The sequence below is a fragment of the Agrilus planipennis genome, unplaced genomic scaffold, assembly GCF_000699045.2.
Source record: "Agrilus planipennis isolate EAB-ADULT unplaced genomic scaffold, Apla_2.0 scaffold243, whole genome shotgun sequence".
NCBI classification, from domain to species: domain Eukaryota; kingdom Metazoa; phylum Arthropoda; class Insecta; order Coleoptera; family Buprestidae; genus Agrilus; species Agrilus planipennis.
This window is the reverse complement of record NW_020438952.1, coordinates 124,773-139,713: the sequence shown is the minus strand read 5'-3', so window position 1 is coordinate 139,713 and position 14,941 is coordinate 124,773. Positions and strand designations below refer to the sequence as shown.

Here is a 14,941-nt window from a genome sequence, read left to right as displayed (position 1 = left end):
TTAAAATAAAACATAGATAATTAATAAAACTTTTTGGTATCCTTAAAATTAAATTTTAAATATTTACAGGTACATATAAAGTTATTACCTATTACTGAATTACAGAATAAAATTCGAAATAACTTTTAAAACAGTTATTAATAAAAGTATTTACAGAGATTTTTTTTCTAAATACAGCTTGGTAGATTTATTTGATAGATGTAACTTTTGTCTCGAATCATTATTTTTATTTTACAGAATTAGTTAGTTATAAAATAAAATCGTAAACAGAAGTTCTAAGGGCATATTCTTATACATAACATTTAATGTCATATTGTTCATGTTTCGGTAATTGTAAGATAATATATTACCATTTAATTTTTAAGAATATAAAACTAAAAAGAAATATAACATAACACATTTTGAGAAGAAATAACTTAAATCAAGAGAATTTACCCAAATACATACCATCATAAGTGTCGTGATATTTGAGGTAAGTTCTCTTACGAATTACTTCGCCACAGCATGCTTTTATATTTTTATTGATAAATAACTTATTAAATACGCCTTGTAAATCAGTTAGTGTTTGTTCAAACATTTATGATAAAATCCCCCACAAAAATAGTTAAATAACAATTATTTAGAGTTGCTTTTAAATTGTAGGTTCACATTGATCTCCCCATATTTATAAATGGCAGTTTGAGTACTTCCTTTTTTAAATTAATAAGTTCACAATTGGATAAGTGAACTGAACAAACCTTTTAAAGGATCAAATGCGCAAGAGTTTTGATTTTGTCATGAATGATTCGAGCATTAGTAATCCATGATCTGTTATTGTATCTGTCAATTAAGAAATCGCGAAAGGGAGTTGCTGTGATTCATGTTTCTGTTATTTTTAATGTTTCAGTGATACTTTTCGAAATTTATAGGATACGAACCAAATTCGGATAGGTAATATTAATTATAATATGTTTTATCACGTTTTTGTGATTTGTTTTATTCAGATAATTGTAACTATGGCTGATCATTTCGGTTTAAAATGGGACCCAAAAAATTTGGAAATACGAACGATGTCTGTTGAAAAAACTCTGGAACCTCTTGTTTTACAAGTAACCACCCTTGTTAATACAAAAGGTCCTAGCAAAAAGAAAAAAGGGAAATCTAAGAGAGCCAATGCACTTGTTAGTACTGTTGAAAAAGCAACTGAGAATTTTATTGAGAAAGGTGAACAAATTGCCTATGAAAATCCAGACATAACTCAAGAAATGCTAGCTGCTGTTGATGAAGTAAGGAAAACAGGTGAGAAATGCATTACAACTATTGTTTTATTTATACTCAATGAATCAATTTTAAGGCAATGCAATGAGTATTGCAGCTCGGGAATTTTCTGAAGATCCCTGTTCTTCTTTGAAAAGGGGAAACATGGTTAGAGCAGCTCGAAATCTTCTGTCTGCAGTTACCAGACTTTTAATTTTAGCAGATATGGTGGATGTGCATCTGTTATTAAAATCTTTAAGAGTAGTTGAAGATGATATTGACAAACTTAGAAATGCATCTAGTCAAGGGGAACTTCTTGATAACATAAAGAATTTTAGTAAAAATGCCAATGAACTTATGAATCAAGCAGCTAAAAGGCAACAGGAATTAAAAGATCCCCAATTAAGAGATGATTTGGCTGCAGCAAGAGCTGTTCTTAAAAAACATTCCACTATGCTATTGACAGCCTCTAAAGTTTATGTGCGTCATCCTGAACTAGCTGCAGCAAAAGCGAATCGAGATTATGTTCTTAAACAAGTTTGTGAAGCTGTTAATACAATAAGTGATGTAGCACAAGGAAGAACTCCACAACCTTCTCAGAATCCCTATGATGGACCTGGGGAGCTAGCAGCTGCACTTGATGATTTTGATGTGAGTTTTACTTAAAATGCTATTCTCTTTTGATGACTGAAATTAAAATTGATTTCCTTAAGTTTTTGCTCTAGTTTTTTAACATTATTATTTTCATAAATAAGTTTTTTCTTATATTTAAGGATCACATGCAAATGGAACCTCTTGCTTACAATGAAGTTCATACCAGACCATCTCTGGAAGAAAGACTGGAGAGTATAATAAGTGGTGCTGCACTGATGGCAGATTCAAGTTGTACACGAGATGAACGCCGAGAAAGAATCGTAGCCGAATGCAATGCTGTACGCCAAGCACTTCAGGATTTGTTGTCTGAGTATATGGCCAATGTAAGTAGTTTATGTATATAAATGCAACTGAAAGCAACTTTAAAAATTAACATATTTTAACAGCTTAACATTGCTTTTGAATTTGTTATACGAAAAGAAAATAGTAATTGACAATTTTATTTAGCAGTTGCAAGTTTTACGGGGAGGGATAAGGGTAAATATCATGTAATTTTGTGTCTATGTGTGCACCTGAAGAAAAGCTTTTTGTTGTTTCTTTAATTCACAAAGATGGTAAATGTAGTTAATGGTTTATTGTTTTTTATTTTTTAACATATTTTTAATGTAAGAAACTTGAACAGGTTGTAATGGTTTTCTTCAAATCACTGGCACTTTCGAGAACGGCTTCTTTTATTCTTACTTCTGCTTGTTTATCCACTATACAGTGTGTTCTAAATTATTTTTTTTTATCCTTAAAAGTGTTGAAAATTGTCATTAATTATAATTATGTAATACAGTGATTCTTTATTATTTTAAGATGGGAAATAAAGAACAAAGTGATGGATTGACACACGCTATCGATCAGATGGGCAGAAAAACCAGAGATTTACGTCGTCAATTAAGAAAAGCTGTTGTGGACCATGTCTCAGATAGGTATTAGTTTTTATTTATTTATTTACTATCGTCTTATAAGACGCTGCGTGTGGATACATAAGATTCCGATTGCGACCTAGTACTGAATTAAATAAAATACATAATAATAGCACTAAAAAATCTAAAGTTTTTACTTTCTACTAGCTTTATGGATACCAATGTCCCATTATTGGTTCTGATAAAAGCTGCAGAAAATGGCAACGAAAAAGAAGTAGAAGAATATGCTGTGGTGTTCCAAGAACACACAAATAAATTAATTGAAGTATGTAAATATAAACAATTTTTTATAATGAATTCAAAACATTTTTTTCCCATACAGGTTGCAAATTTAGTATGTAGCATGTCTAATAATGAAGATGGAGTAAAAATGGTTCGTTATGCAGCTGCTCAAATTGAAAATCTTTGCCCGGAAGTAATAAATGCTGCTAGGATCTTGGCAGCTCGCCCTCGTAGTAAAGTAGCCCAAGAGAACATGGAAGCTTTTAAACAATCATGGGAAAATCATGTCCGCATTTTAACAGAAGCTGTAGATGACATCACAACGATAGACGATTTCTTAGCAGTTTCTGAAAATCATATTCTTGAGGATGTTAATAAATGTGTTTTGGCTTTACAAGAAGGAGATGCAGAAACACTAGGTTATAAATTTATCTTTATAAATTATAAATATCTAGTGTTTAATTTGAAAATGATGCATCGGCTTGAATTGCGGAAGAACAAAATGAAATTACTTTACCGAAAAATGTATATGTACAAGGTAATATCTAGAGTCGTTTTTTAGATCGTACTGCTAGTGGTATTCGTGGCCGATCTACAAGGGTATGTAATGTAGTTACTGCTGAAATGGACAATTATGAACCTTGCATTTACACAAAACGCGTATTAGAAGCTGTAAAGGTTCTTAATGAGCAAGTAATGCCCAAATTCGGTCAAAGGGTTGCAGTAGCTGTTAGTGCTCTTTCAAGTAATCCACCAAAAGAGGTTGACGAAAACGATTTCATTGATGCTTCAAGACTTGTTTATGATGGAGTCAGAGAAATTCGCAGGGCTGTTCTTATGAATAGAGTAAGAGTTCAAATGTTTGCTTTATTTAATGTAAAACTCATAATATGTTCTTTATGTTTAGGCTGATGACGATTTGGATCCTGAAGATGTTGAATTTGATGAAAATACAGTAGAAACACGCAGTAAATGTAAGTTGAATTCTGTATATCGTCTGTGATGAGTATTATCCCTATCTTTTGTTTTCAGCAAGTGCACATACTGGTGAACATGGAATTGATGAATATCCTGATATTAGTGGAATTACCACAGCTAGGGTGTGTTGTTATTTATCTGTTAAAATTTGTCTTTTCTAAATAAAGTTTAATTAAAGGAAGCGATGGGCAAAATGCCGGAAGAAGATAAACAGAAAATTCTCCAACAAGTGGAATATTTCCGCAGTGAAAAGATGAAGTTTGATCGTGAAGTTGCAAAATGGGATGACACTGGTAATGACATTATTGTTCTTGCTAAACACATGTGCATGATTATGATGGAAATGACAGATTTTACACGGTAAGTTCAGAAAGTTCTACAAACTATAGTGGTGTTGGAAAGTACTAATGAAATATAATTTTGTATTGACCATCAAATTAGCAATCTAAAAGTAAAACTTGTTTAATTTTACAGCGGACGTGGTCCATTAAAAACTACAATGGACGTAATAAATGCAGCTAAAAAAATTTCAGAAGCTGGTACTAAACTAGACAAACTAACAAGACAGATTGCAGAGCAGTGTCCAGAAAGTTCTACCAAAAAAGATCTATTAGCTTATCTGCAACGCATTGCTCTTTACTGTCATCAGATGAATATTACTTCAAAAGTTAAAGCCGACGTTCAAAATATTAGCGGAGAACTAATAGTATCAGGGGTATGTGGTAAATTACTATTTTAATTTCGTTGATTGTAGTGTAATATAATTTTTATATATTTACTGTTTTTCTCAGTTGGATAGTGCAACCTCTTTGATTCAAGCTGCCAAGAATTTAATGAATGCTGTTGTGCTAACCGTTAAAGCATCTTATGTTGCTTCAACCAAATATCCAAGACAAGGAACTGTTGCTGTAAGTATTATTTTTTAAATGAAAGTTATATCTATAAACTAAATTAAGTTACTAAATCCATTCAGGCGTTCTGCTTTACCTTTTCTGGTGTCTTAGTTTTTTAAAAATAATGTAGGTATTAAATAAAAAATTGAGTATTTTAATCTTAATATAGAAAAAAACACTTGGTAAATAACGAAAATAATTAATTATTTACTAATGAAATATTTTTTTTAACAATGCTTCTTTTGAAATCAGCAACAAGTAAGTTTATTTAAAGAAAACATTCTTTTGTAATTTATATTTAATTTAAATTTAATAGTCTCCAATTGTCGTCTGGAAGATGAAAGCCCCTGAGAAAAAACCTCTGGTTAGGCCAGAAAAACCCGAAGAAGTTCGTGCCAAAGTTAGAAAGGGGTCGCAAAAGAAAGTTCAAAATCCGATACATGCACTTTCTGAATTCCAAAGCCCCACAGAATCGGTATAAGGAAATATTTATGTATTTTATGTGGTATTTATTGCATAACTGGTATAAAACAAGTCATTGTATGTTGTAATCTTAATAATGGAGCTTTAGAGTAAACAAAATAAGTATTACGAAAAGTCTGAATTTGTCATTTTTTACTTTTCTTAAAAATTGTCTAAAATATTTTTCTAAATATTACAAATAGTACTATCATTTGACGTGTAAAATGTTTAAAAGAAATTCACATTTTGCTTTCATATATAATTTTTTTTGCTCATCACCATAATAACCACATCATAAAGTGCTTATTTAGTATATTTGCTGTTATTCTTTTTTAATACATGTTAGCTATTGTTTTTATTTTGAATGGAATGTACTTAAAAGCTCCATGTGTTTCAAGCTTTGGTACAGGTTTAAATATTTATAATTTTGCAAATATAGATGTTAATTATACAAGTAGGTTCCATTTTTATAAATCATTAAATAAAATCCATATCTTGCATTTAGAATAAGCAGCAGGTAGTAGATTTATATTCAGATTCTTTTTTTTGCCCTTAAAAATGTACTGTATTAAAGGGCATTAATTATTACACTTTATATTTTATTATTGTAATACCAAGATACCTGTGTGAAAATATATATTTTCCATAATGTTTTATTTCTTAATTGTTACTGTGCCCTTATTAAATTACAGACATTGTACCAGAAAATTGCGTTTATTTTTAAAAAAAATCTGCATTACATTGTGCTACATAATATTGATAGAAAACTAAAACAAGTTTTCAAAAACTAATTAATGCATAATAAAACAAGGGAATTATGCAGATGCATTATTATTATTATTAATTTCTATTGTAGTTGTATTCAGCATATTACTTGGACTGTAGACTTGCTTGTGTCGTCTGTTGTTTCTTGACTTTGATTAGTATCTTCAGACTGGTTGCAATGTAAAAGATTCTGTGTGCATACATTACTGGTATCTGGTTTACTGTCATTTGCAATATTTATGTTATCTTCCCAAGGGATTGCTAAGTTATTTTTGAAATCCCTAATTTCAGCAGGTTCAGTTGTTGCACTACCATTACTTGCACTTAGTGTATTGTTTATTTCTTTACTTAGATAATATCCATTACTAACTGGCACAAAAGGTGATTGGCTATTTAATAAAGATTGATGATTTACTGAGCAATCAGCATTTAAAGTTGTAGTAAAATTTTCACCTAATGGTAGACGGCAAATAGGGCAGTTCATTTGATTTACTAACCATTTATCAATACAATTTTTGTGAAATCTGTGCAGACAAGATAATTCACGAATTAATTGTTGCTCTTTAAACTTCATAAAACAAATAACACATGTTGCTTCTACCAAATTTACTGTTTCTTTAGAAGAAAGGATTCTTGTATTTGCTGTTATGAATAACTCTAATTTTAATTTTTTTTCATCAGTCTGTGAAGGAATTATTCCTCTTCCAATTTGTCCTACAAACATATGATTAAAACCCAAGGGGTTCCTCGATGAGTTCTTTAAAAGTGAAACACGTCTTCGTTCCATTTCTAATTGCTGTCTTAAGTATAATCTATGATGAAAAGGATGCCAATTTAGTAGCATTCTTTGTGAATTATTTATATTACTTAACCAAATGGGTGTATCAGCACTTCCAATTTCACCATTAGAAAAATATGTTTGAATTCTATTTCTGTTATAATTGATGTTTTGCTCTATCATATGATTAGAATTAGGCTCCACTGAGTTTACTGTATGATTTGCTACTTGTTTGTCATTTTCAGACTGACAAAGGCTTTGGTTGCTTGGCTGACTTGATTTTTGTGTAGAGTTTATCATTTCAATACACTGCTTTATATTTGATTCGCTCAAACCAGAGTTAAAACCATGAACTATGTTTTCATTGTTTTCTTTGACATTATTTATACTGCATGTGGAAAGTGGTTGTTGAGAAAACTTTTTACTACTTGAGTGCCAGTTATCAACGTTATCTGTTACACTATCTGCTGTTGTAGTATACTTTCGTTTTTTAGCATTTTCGCTAACAGGGGTTGTTCTCGTTGCAGTAAACTTTGATAAGGTACTATCCATGATTACCGAAATATTTTGTAAACAATAAAAATAAAAATCAAGAAATAATTTACCAGTGATAAACGTCTAGATCAATATGTTGTTAAATAATAAACCTTATCTAAAGCACTCCATAACCTTCTCAGATGAAACTAATGCTATTATGCATTCTTTGTATTCTTCATATCAATTTCTGTAAATTAAAATAGTTTAATGATTTTACTTTACGATTAATCAAATTTTGTAATACGTTTTACTTACGCAGCAAATCACAACAGTGATGAACGCAGACTGATACAATATCTATATCTATGGTTACGATATTAATTATGATAGATTATGGTCACATTATGGTACCGATTATAAATTAGAGTTAAATTACTACAGTATGTATATTTCAAATCTATAATGTTGGGGTGCGTTCTGAAATGTCGCCGTGGAAAATTAAATTTGAATCATGCACTTAAATTTTGAATGAAATATCCTTCTGCACATAACAAGTAATTTTTACCGAACTCACCGAGCACGGTAATTTTAGACTTCCACGGGAAATAATTACTACAGTTTCTAAACGTATTTTGTAATCGTCGGCCATTTTACGGATAACTTTTCTGGTTTTTCTGAACGGGTACAGGGAACTTTTACTTCCGCGGGGACATTTCTGAACGCACCCCTGATCATGCTTGTCCAATCACATGTAAATTCCTTAATTTTACATTATTATCTATGACCTTAGCTTTGTATATTTATATAACCTTAATTATTTTTAATTCCATTAATACGAAGGAATTTAAAGACATGTTGCTTAAATATAGATTTGTTCATTTGTAAAAACTTCTGTGGCCTTCAGCTTTACTTTTAACATTTTATTAATACATTCTCTACTACTGTGAGACTAAATTATGTAAATGTGAATATATAGTTATAGTGAATAGTGTAGTCCTCATAGATAGTAGTTCTCAGTAGTCCTCATTCCTTCAGAAATACTCCAGAACGTAACAGTACTTGTAACAAGCGTGAAATAATTTTTCCCCTGAAATCATATCGAGTGGCACCATCATAAAGTCATAAAGGTCAAGGACAACATTAATTAAAGGTAATTAGACCTTTGTGAAAGAGAAAATCATTTATTTGTTTATTTACGTATTAATGTGAACTGCTTCTACACTTACAAAAAATTTTACAAAAATTAAACGATATTAAGCAATTGTATGTGTAACTAAAGTTGTAAAATTTAATTTGACAAACTAATAAATTCATTTTAAAATACATAATNAAACTACAAATTAGTTATACACAATTTGTTAACAGTGGTTTTATAAGCTAATGATTGTATAATAAACGTGCTAATTTGCGTAATAAACCTCTCCTGGCCCCATTTAACATTAATTACGTTTACAATTAAAAGACTTATTTGCCACTTGGCTATTAACTTTTTATTATATTTAGTTGCACTAAGGTAATTTAATTTCTTAATGAATTACTCAGTGAATTTTGCAAAAACTAATAATAATAGGAAGACCCTTTTAGTTTTAAATGTTTTAAATCAAAATTTCTGCTTTAATGAAAACTAATAACATTAATATTTTGTAGAAGACAAGGTTGATTCTATAGTAAGAATTCTACCTGCATTTTGTTTGTCCTTTTTTTCAACTTGAAGAATCTTGTAGTTTATTATGGTAAGTTCTTTTGTAATAAGATTTGTGTTGCTAAATATTTTGACGTTCTGTGTTAAATAATTAATATTTAAAAATTGTCTAATTTTATTTATAATTATTTACTAAACTCTGTAATACATAATATCAATATTAAATACATACAATTCAATACTTAGTACTAACATAGTATGTATGTATGTATCCTTCCGGAGATAATGAAAATACTAAAATTAATAACAATACTTGTTTGCATGATTATTCCAAATTATGGTTTAAAATTCTACTGTTTAATGTAACATTTTTCCACAGGACTACATAAACTCTGGACGTCGTATGCTGTGAAGCATAGCAGTACCCCAAAGGGTGCTCGTTCATTTACCGCATTGAATTGCCAACATCATGAATGCACTATGCAGAAGTTAACACAACCAAAAGGACAAAATCTGATTCTTTACGTATTGCCTCTGGATTGATGTTAGATACATAGATGGCTCACAAATACCACACGTCATTAATATGGGTTGAATTTTATTATAGGACTGACTGCAAGGACATTACGATTTAGGTAAGATTTTAAAACCTGTTTTAAATCATAATAATGCTTTTAGTTTAAATAGACAAAAATATGATTAAAAGTGTTTTAGAACAGTTAAATGATGAAGTCCTAGAATCCCCAATTTCTTAAACATTTATAATTTACTTTCAATAGAGAGATTTTAAACAACGTTTCAGAAATGTCAAAAGCAGAATAGCAGAAATTTCTGGCAGTGTGAATGTTAGCTTAATATAAAGGAAGATCATTTATTTATCTTTTTTTTTTTAAAACTTATCTGTAACCCTTCCTGATACTATTTTTTTACCTTGGGCATTTGGTAACACTATTTTCTCTTTGGTATCGGTACGTTTGAGTACGGAGAAGTTGAAATTTTCNAAATGTCAAAAGCAGAATAGCAGAAATTTCTGGCAGTGTGAATGTTAGCTTAATATAAAGGAAGATCATTTATTTATCTTTTTTTTTTTAAAACGGTAATATAAACAACTATCTTTACTTATATTTTGATTTTAAATTGAAAATCAGAAGAAAAATGATAAGAATTAAATATCGTAGCATATGTTTATTCCGCTAATTAACGAATGGTACATTGTGTGTATTTTATTTTAGCAGTTACCTTTAAAACATTATTGATTAAAAGTATTTCATTATTCTTTTGTCCCTTTCTACAGATGGGCTAACAAATAAGAGATTAGGAATTTATTTTGGCCGTAGCGATGAAGTCATTGGATGTATGCACTAGTATCCTTTCTTAATTTGGTTTGCTTTCCACACATGTAAATCATGGCCGTTACTTTCTACAACTAATTCAGGTAATAATACGTAGTTAAATTAAAATAAAATACCCTTTATTAATGTTGTCAGTTTGGTTAACATTAAGCATAGGGTGACGAGCGTATGGTACTTCTTTGTAAAATATCGTTAGATTGTCCATTATTTAGTTGAAGTTGTAGGTAATTGCAAACTTTAGTTTATGCAAGTTTTTTCTAAAAAGGCCTGGTTGGCGTTTATAGCTCCACTAGGTTTTGCAAATTTTGTCACAAAAATTCATATAGAACATCGATTTACACTTTTAACCCCCAATTTAAAAACTTTTTTACTTCTTCATTATTAATATTTTAAATTATGATTTTGAAAGTCTTAGTATTTAATAAGTAAAGGAATTAAGAACTTTTATTGCAGCCTTATGCCCAGAATACTTTGTAGTGAAGTGGGTTGCCTATATCAAAGACGAGCAGTATCAAAAACCATATGTATTTTAAATTCAAATTATGGTACCTTTTTGGATTTTATTTCTATAAATTTAATTACGATTTTACGGCGCTTAAGATTGAATGAATTTTTGAGTTTGTTTCGTAAATTTCTCTAGGGTGAGCATTTTTCCTTGTGTCCTTTAATTACAATTTTTTATGCGATTTCTGATAGAGAAAGATGCGGAGAAAACCTGTTAGTTTTATTTGGAAAAATTGTGGTGCGTGTATAAAAATGTAGTAAAGTAATAGTAAAACGGAGATATATGCTTCTTAATCAAAAATAGCGATTGATTAAGAAGAAAAGTAATGTACCCCTTTTTTCTAAAGTCTACATTTTCAAAAAGCATTGTATTGTATAAAAATATCCGTGTTTTTAAATTGAATGACAATGAATAGGAATGAAGTTTTAGCTATAAACTAAAGAAACCGTGTATTTACGTTGTCAAAGTATGAAATTCGAAGAAATTTAACATTTTTGTCATAATATGCAGTTTGAGATCCCTAAATCAGATGAGTTGGTTGACGTAAAGTAACTTGAAGTAATGTTTATTTAGGATTTACGTAAGAAATCTTCCGGTTTCATTACGTATAAATTAAAGCATATAAAACATATTAATTTGCTTAAAATGATCAAACTATAGCTACAGTAAAATACGTTATATTTTGCATTTATTAATCAATCAAGTTACGGGTCAAACCCTGATAATACATAAAAAATTAGAAATAAAAGTAATCCCTTGGGCTTAGCTATTTAGTTGATCTTAAGAGTGTCTTATACACTTTTCGTGAGTCTACTCTAGCGTTACTTCCTTTCAGACAGGGTACAGTGGGTTATCTGGAATAGGAGCAATAGGCGACTGCCCAGCTTGCCTTGGCGAAATCTGTCCGATCTTCTCTACCAAANGTAAGAGATGTCTATTTGCTTATTAATGAATAGTACAGTATGTATTTATTATTTTAGTAGACACCTTTGAAATATCATTAATTAAATTCAGTTAATAATTGTTTTTGTGTTTCTACAGATTGGCCAACAATTGAGAGATTGGAACTGGTATCCTTTGCTTACTGAAAAGATAAGTCGTCTCCTACGTTGATTTAGCTGTTTTCATCTTGGAGGCTCTTGCAGTTAATTAAGGTGAGCGTACATGCTACTATATATACATGTAGTGTATTTATTTGATATTAACAGAGAAAAGGATTTAGTATTACTTTAACAATGTATCATGCATATTATTTACTTAAAATTAAATTAATTATATATGAATATTTTTTCATAAGATTTCTTTTACAGGAACATTAGAAAAACTTCTCATTTATTCTGGAAAGTAGCTCTACGCATGGTCCTAAAGAAAGCATGAAAGTGCCTTTTCCATTGGGAAGAAGACAGTGCAAAAAGGATGTATAACAATGAATTGGTATGCAACAGTATTAATTAAAAATAGTAAATGATATCGTCAGATAAATTCAATTTCTTAGACATTCGTAACTTGCTTCAGTTGACAATTTTTAAACAACGTTTTAGAAATGGCAGAAGCTGAACAGTAGAATTAATGTGGAACTGATCCTTCCATCAGTGTTTCTGATTTACTTAATTTAAAAATGGTAATTAATTACTTTTTCTTGCCTGTTTCTATAGATTGTCTGACAAATGAGAAGGAATCGCAGTTAATTTTTATGCTACTGAAACAACCGATGCTTTTGACGGCTTGCAACATTATGCAATTAATTTTTGCCGCAACAATGAGAGGCAATTTGCAGTTTTATCCCTCCTCGATTTGGTTTGCTAATCACACTGGTAGACTTTAGAACGCCACTTTCTACAATTAATTAAGGTGAGAATACATGACTTAATTAACATTAATGCTCTTTATTAATCTGTCATGATATTTCTTTTAACAATTATTTATTGTTAACAGTATAAATTGAGGTTATCGTGCAATCGAATTATATTTTTGACAGTTTTTATTTTCCACAGAATGACATTTGTCATTGATCTATGGAATTTCTTTTTAACCTCTATTACACGTCATAAATTGACGTCCTGTTATTTGACATTTATGTATTTCGTGATCTATGGTTGTGATGTAAAATGGTGTGACAGTAACGCTTGTCATTTTATAATTCCGCTATTTTACTTGCTTTTTGATGCATCTTTAGTTGTGTTAAATGTGTTTCTTAATTAATATGCCTTTTTGTTGATTTCTGCAGATTGCCCAACAGATGAGAGAAAATTAAAGTTCAATTAGATCATACTGAAACAGGCAATGTCTACATCGGTGTGGTCTTTTGTGGACTATATTCTTGATCTTATGTTTTCGTCTTCACCTTGCAACATCATGCAGTGAATTTTTAACCTATGAGTGAGAGGAACTGAATTTTTGAGTTCCACTGAAACAACAAATTGTCTGCAGGGATATCTCTTCCAGATTTGGTTTGCTCAGCACACTGGTAGACTTTAGAACGCTACCTTCTATAGTTAATTAAGGTGAGAATACATGACTTCATTATTATTAATTGCTCTTTATTAATCTGTTATGACATTTCTTTTAACAATTATTAATTGTTCACAGTATAAATTGAGGTTGTGGAGCAACCATATTTCTTTTGACAGTTTCTGTTTTTCACAGAATAAATAGGTATTTATCGTTCATCTATGGAATTTCTTTTTTAAGCTTTTCTATTGTCGGCATCATAAATTGACTTCGTGTTGTTTGACATGTATCTATGTCGTGATCTATAGTTGTGATGTAAAATGGCGTAAAAGTAACGCCTCGTCAATTTATAATTCAACTATTTTACTCGCATTTGGTGCGTTTTTATTTGTGTTAAATGTGTTTCTTAATTATAAGTGTAGTTAATATATCTTTTTGTTCCTTTCTGTAGATTATACAACAAATAAGAGAATTGATGTTCAGTTTGGTCATATTGAAACAGCCAATTTCTACATGGGTGTGGTCTTTCGTGGATTATATTCCTGATAGCTGTTTCGTCTTCACCTTGTATCATCATGCAGTTAATTTTCAACCCATGAGTGAGAGCAACTGGATATTTATTGGAATTTCACTCAAATAACAACTTCTCTGCTACGGTGTTCCTCCTGTAGTTAGTTTGCTTTTCACACCTGTAAACTTTGGAACGTTACGTTCTACAATTAATTAAGGTGAGAATACTTGATATAATTAATTTTAATTGCTCTTTATTAATCTGTTTGCCACCGTATCTGTTTCNACTGAAGCAACAGCTAGCTCCCCAGTTTGTTGATGGATATGTTTGTAAGAAATGCCAAAGTCCCAAAGTAAAAGTAGTAAAAAGTATTTGTCACAATCCACTTATATATATATATATATATTGTAAATAAAATACATAGACATGTTAGTTTTCAAAACTGTAAACCTTAGAAGATATTTTATATTTCTTAATTTTACTTACCCTTTTAAGAGCCAACATGAGATTTATCCTTATCTATTGGCGCACCTTTCTTTTTCATGCTTTCGTAATTAAGTTGTTATTCACAAGTAATAGCGCAAATAGAGATGAAAATTAATAACAGTTTATTAACAATGGGAATTTCAGGAATCATACCAAGATGAGTCATTCTAATAAGAGCAATATGTAACGTGCGCAAGTTTTCCCGTCCAATCGATTTTATATGTTGATGTAGCGCAGAAGCATTAAAGGGAAAACCACTTTCGTTTTTGTTCTTAAAGCCGTCGTTCATTCAAAACTGATTACCTTTTTTTAATTAATTAACAAAGCGGGTGGTGATAATTACACCACTAATATATTCTCAATGAAAGACAATTTTGTACGTTCTTCACACTCCTTTTAAATCGCAAAATCGAAGTAGATTTTGAATAAATCCATTATGGTCGTTGGTAATTTCGTTGCACGGGTGCGAAACATGGACAGTGGGCGCGGAGGAAAAGAAAAGGTTAGAAGCGTTCGAAATGTGGTGTTATAGGCGGATGATGAGGATAACGTGGGTAGAAAAGGTTAGAAATGAAGAGGTATTGGAAAGAATAGGAGAACAGAGGACTCTATGGAAGT

General features: G+C 30.4%; 2 protein-coding genes and 1 long non-coding RNA gene across 5 annotated transcripts in view; 2 read left to right on the top strand and 1 right to left on the bottom strand.

The window, feature by feature from the left end:
• Window positions 1-6,007, top strand: part of LOC108740632 (catenin alpha) — a 17,426-nt gene extending 11,419 nt beyond the window's left edge. The window contains exons 3-16 of the mRNA XM_025974849.1: window positions 887-930; window positions 984-1,278; window positions 1,334-1,887; window positions 2,010-2,213; window positions 2,689-2,804; window positions 2,949-3,066; window positions 3,124-3,442; window positions 3,586-3,869; window positions 3,931-3,997; window positions 4,056-4,123; window positions 4,180-4,361; window positions 4,476-4,716; window positions 4,793-4,909; window positions 5,211-6,007. Coding sequence (XP_025830634.1) covers window positions 996-1,278; window positions 1,334-1,887; window positions 2,010-2,213; window positions 2,689-2,804; window positions 2,949-3,066; window positions 3,124-3,442; window positions 3,586-3,869; window positions 3,931-3,997; window positions 4,056-4,123; window positions 4,180-4,361; window positions 4,476-4,716; window positions 4,793-4,909; window positions 5,211-5,375 — 2,718 coding nt within the window. The 5' untranslated portion in view covers window positions 887-930; window positions 984-995 and the 3' untranslated portion in view covers window positions 5,376-6,007. The remainder of the gene's footprint in view (window positions 1-886; window positions 931-983; window positions 1,279-1,333; window positions 1,888-2,009; window positions 2,214-2,688; window positions 2,805-2,948; window positions 3,067-3,123; window positions 3,443-3,585; window positions 3,870-3,930; window positions 3,998-4,055; window positions 4,124-4,179; window positions 4,362-4,475; window positions 4,717-4,792; window positions 4,910-5,210) is intronic.
• Window positions 6,008-6,054: 47 nt separating this feature from the next.
• Window positions 6,055-7,801, bottom strand: LOC108740633 (probable E3 ubiquitin-protein ligase ZFP1). Of its 2 annotated transcripts, none has more exons than XM_018475005.2 (2): window positions 7,692-7,801; window positions 6,055-7,623 (listed from the first exon to the last, which is right to left on the bottom strand). In XM_018475005.2, the coding sequence occupies exon 2, from the start codon at window positions 7,449-7,451 to the stop codon at window positions 6,219-6,221; it is 1,233 nt and encodes a 410-aa protein (XP_018330507.1). In that variant the 5' UTR covers window positions 7,452-7,623; window positions 7,692-7,801; the 3' UTR covers window positions 6,055-6,218. The 2 variants fall into 2 exon arrangements, with proteins under 2 accessions (XP_018330507.1, XP_018330508.1); XM_018475006.2 differs by having other exon boundaries at window positions 7,681-7,736.
• Window positions 7,802-8,143: 342 nt separating this feature from the next.
• LOC108740630 lies at window positions 8,144-14,074 on the top strand. 2 transcript variants are annotated; one of them, XR_003231199.1, is made up of 9 exons: window positions 8,144-8,526; window positions 9,024-9,109; window positions 9,398-9,653; window positions 10,313-10,453; window positions 11,917-12,029; window positions 12,186-12,309; window positions 12,531-12,726; window positions 13,103-13,379; window positions 13,778-14,074. It is a non-coding gene; the product is annotated as an uncharacterized LOC108740630 (long non-coding RNA). The 2 variants fall into 2 exon arrangements; XR_003231200.1 differs by lacking the exons at window positions 11,917-12,029; window positions 12,186-12,309; window positions 12,531-12,726; window positions 13,103-13,379; window positions 13,778-14,074 and adding an exon at window positions 11,711-11,750 and having other exon boundaries at window positions 8,153-8,526.
• The last annotated feature ends 867 nt before the right edge of the window (window positions 14,075-14,941 follow it).

Coding starts and splice junctions, on each gene's coding strand:
- LOC108740633 (XM_018475005.2), bottom strand. CDS start 7,451: ATGGATAGTACCTTATCAAAGTTTACTGCAACGAGAACAACCCCTGTT.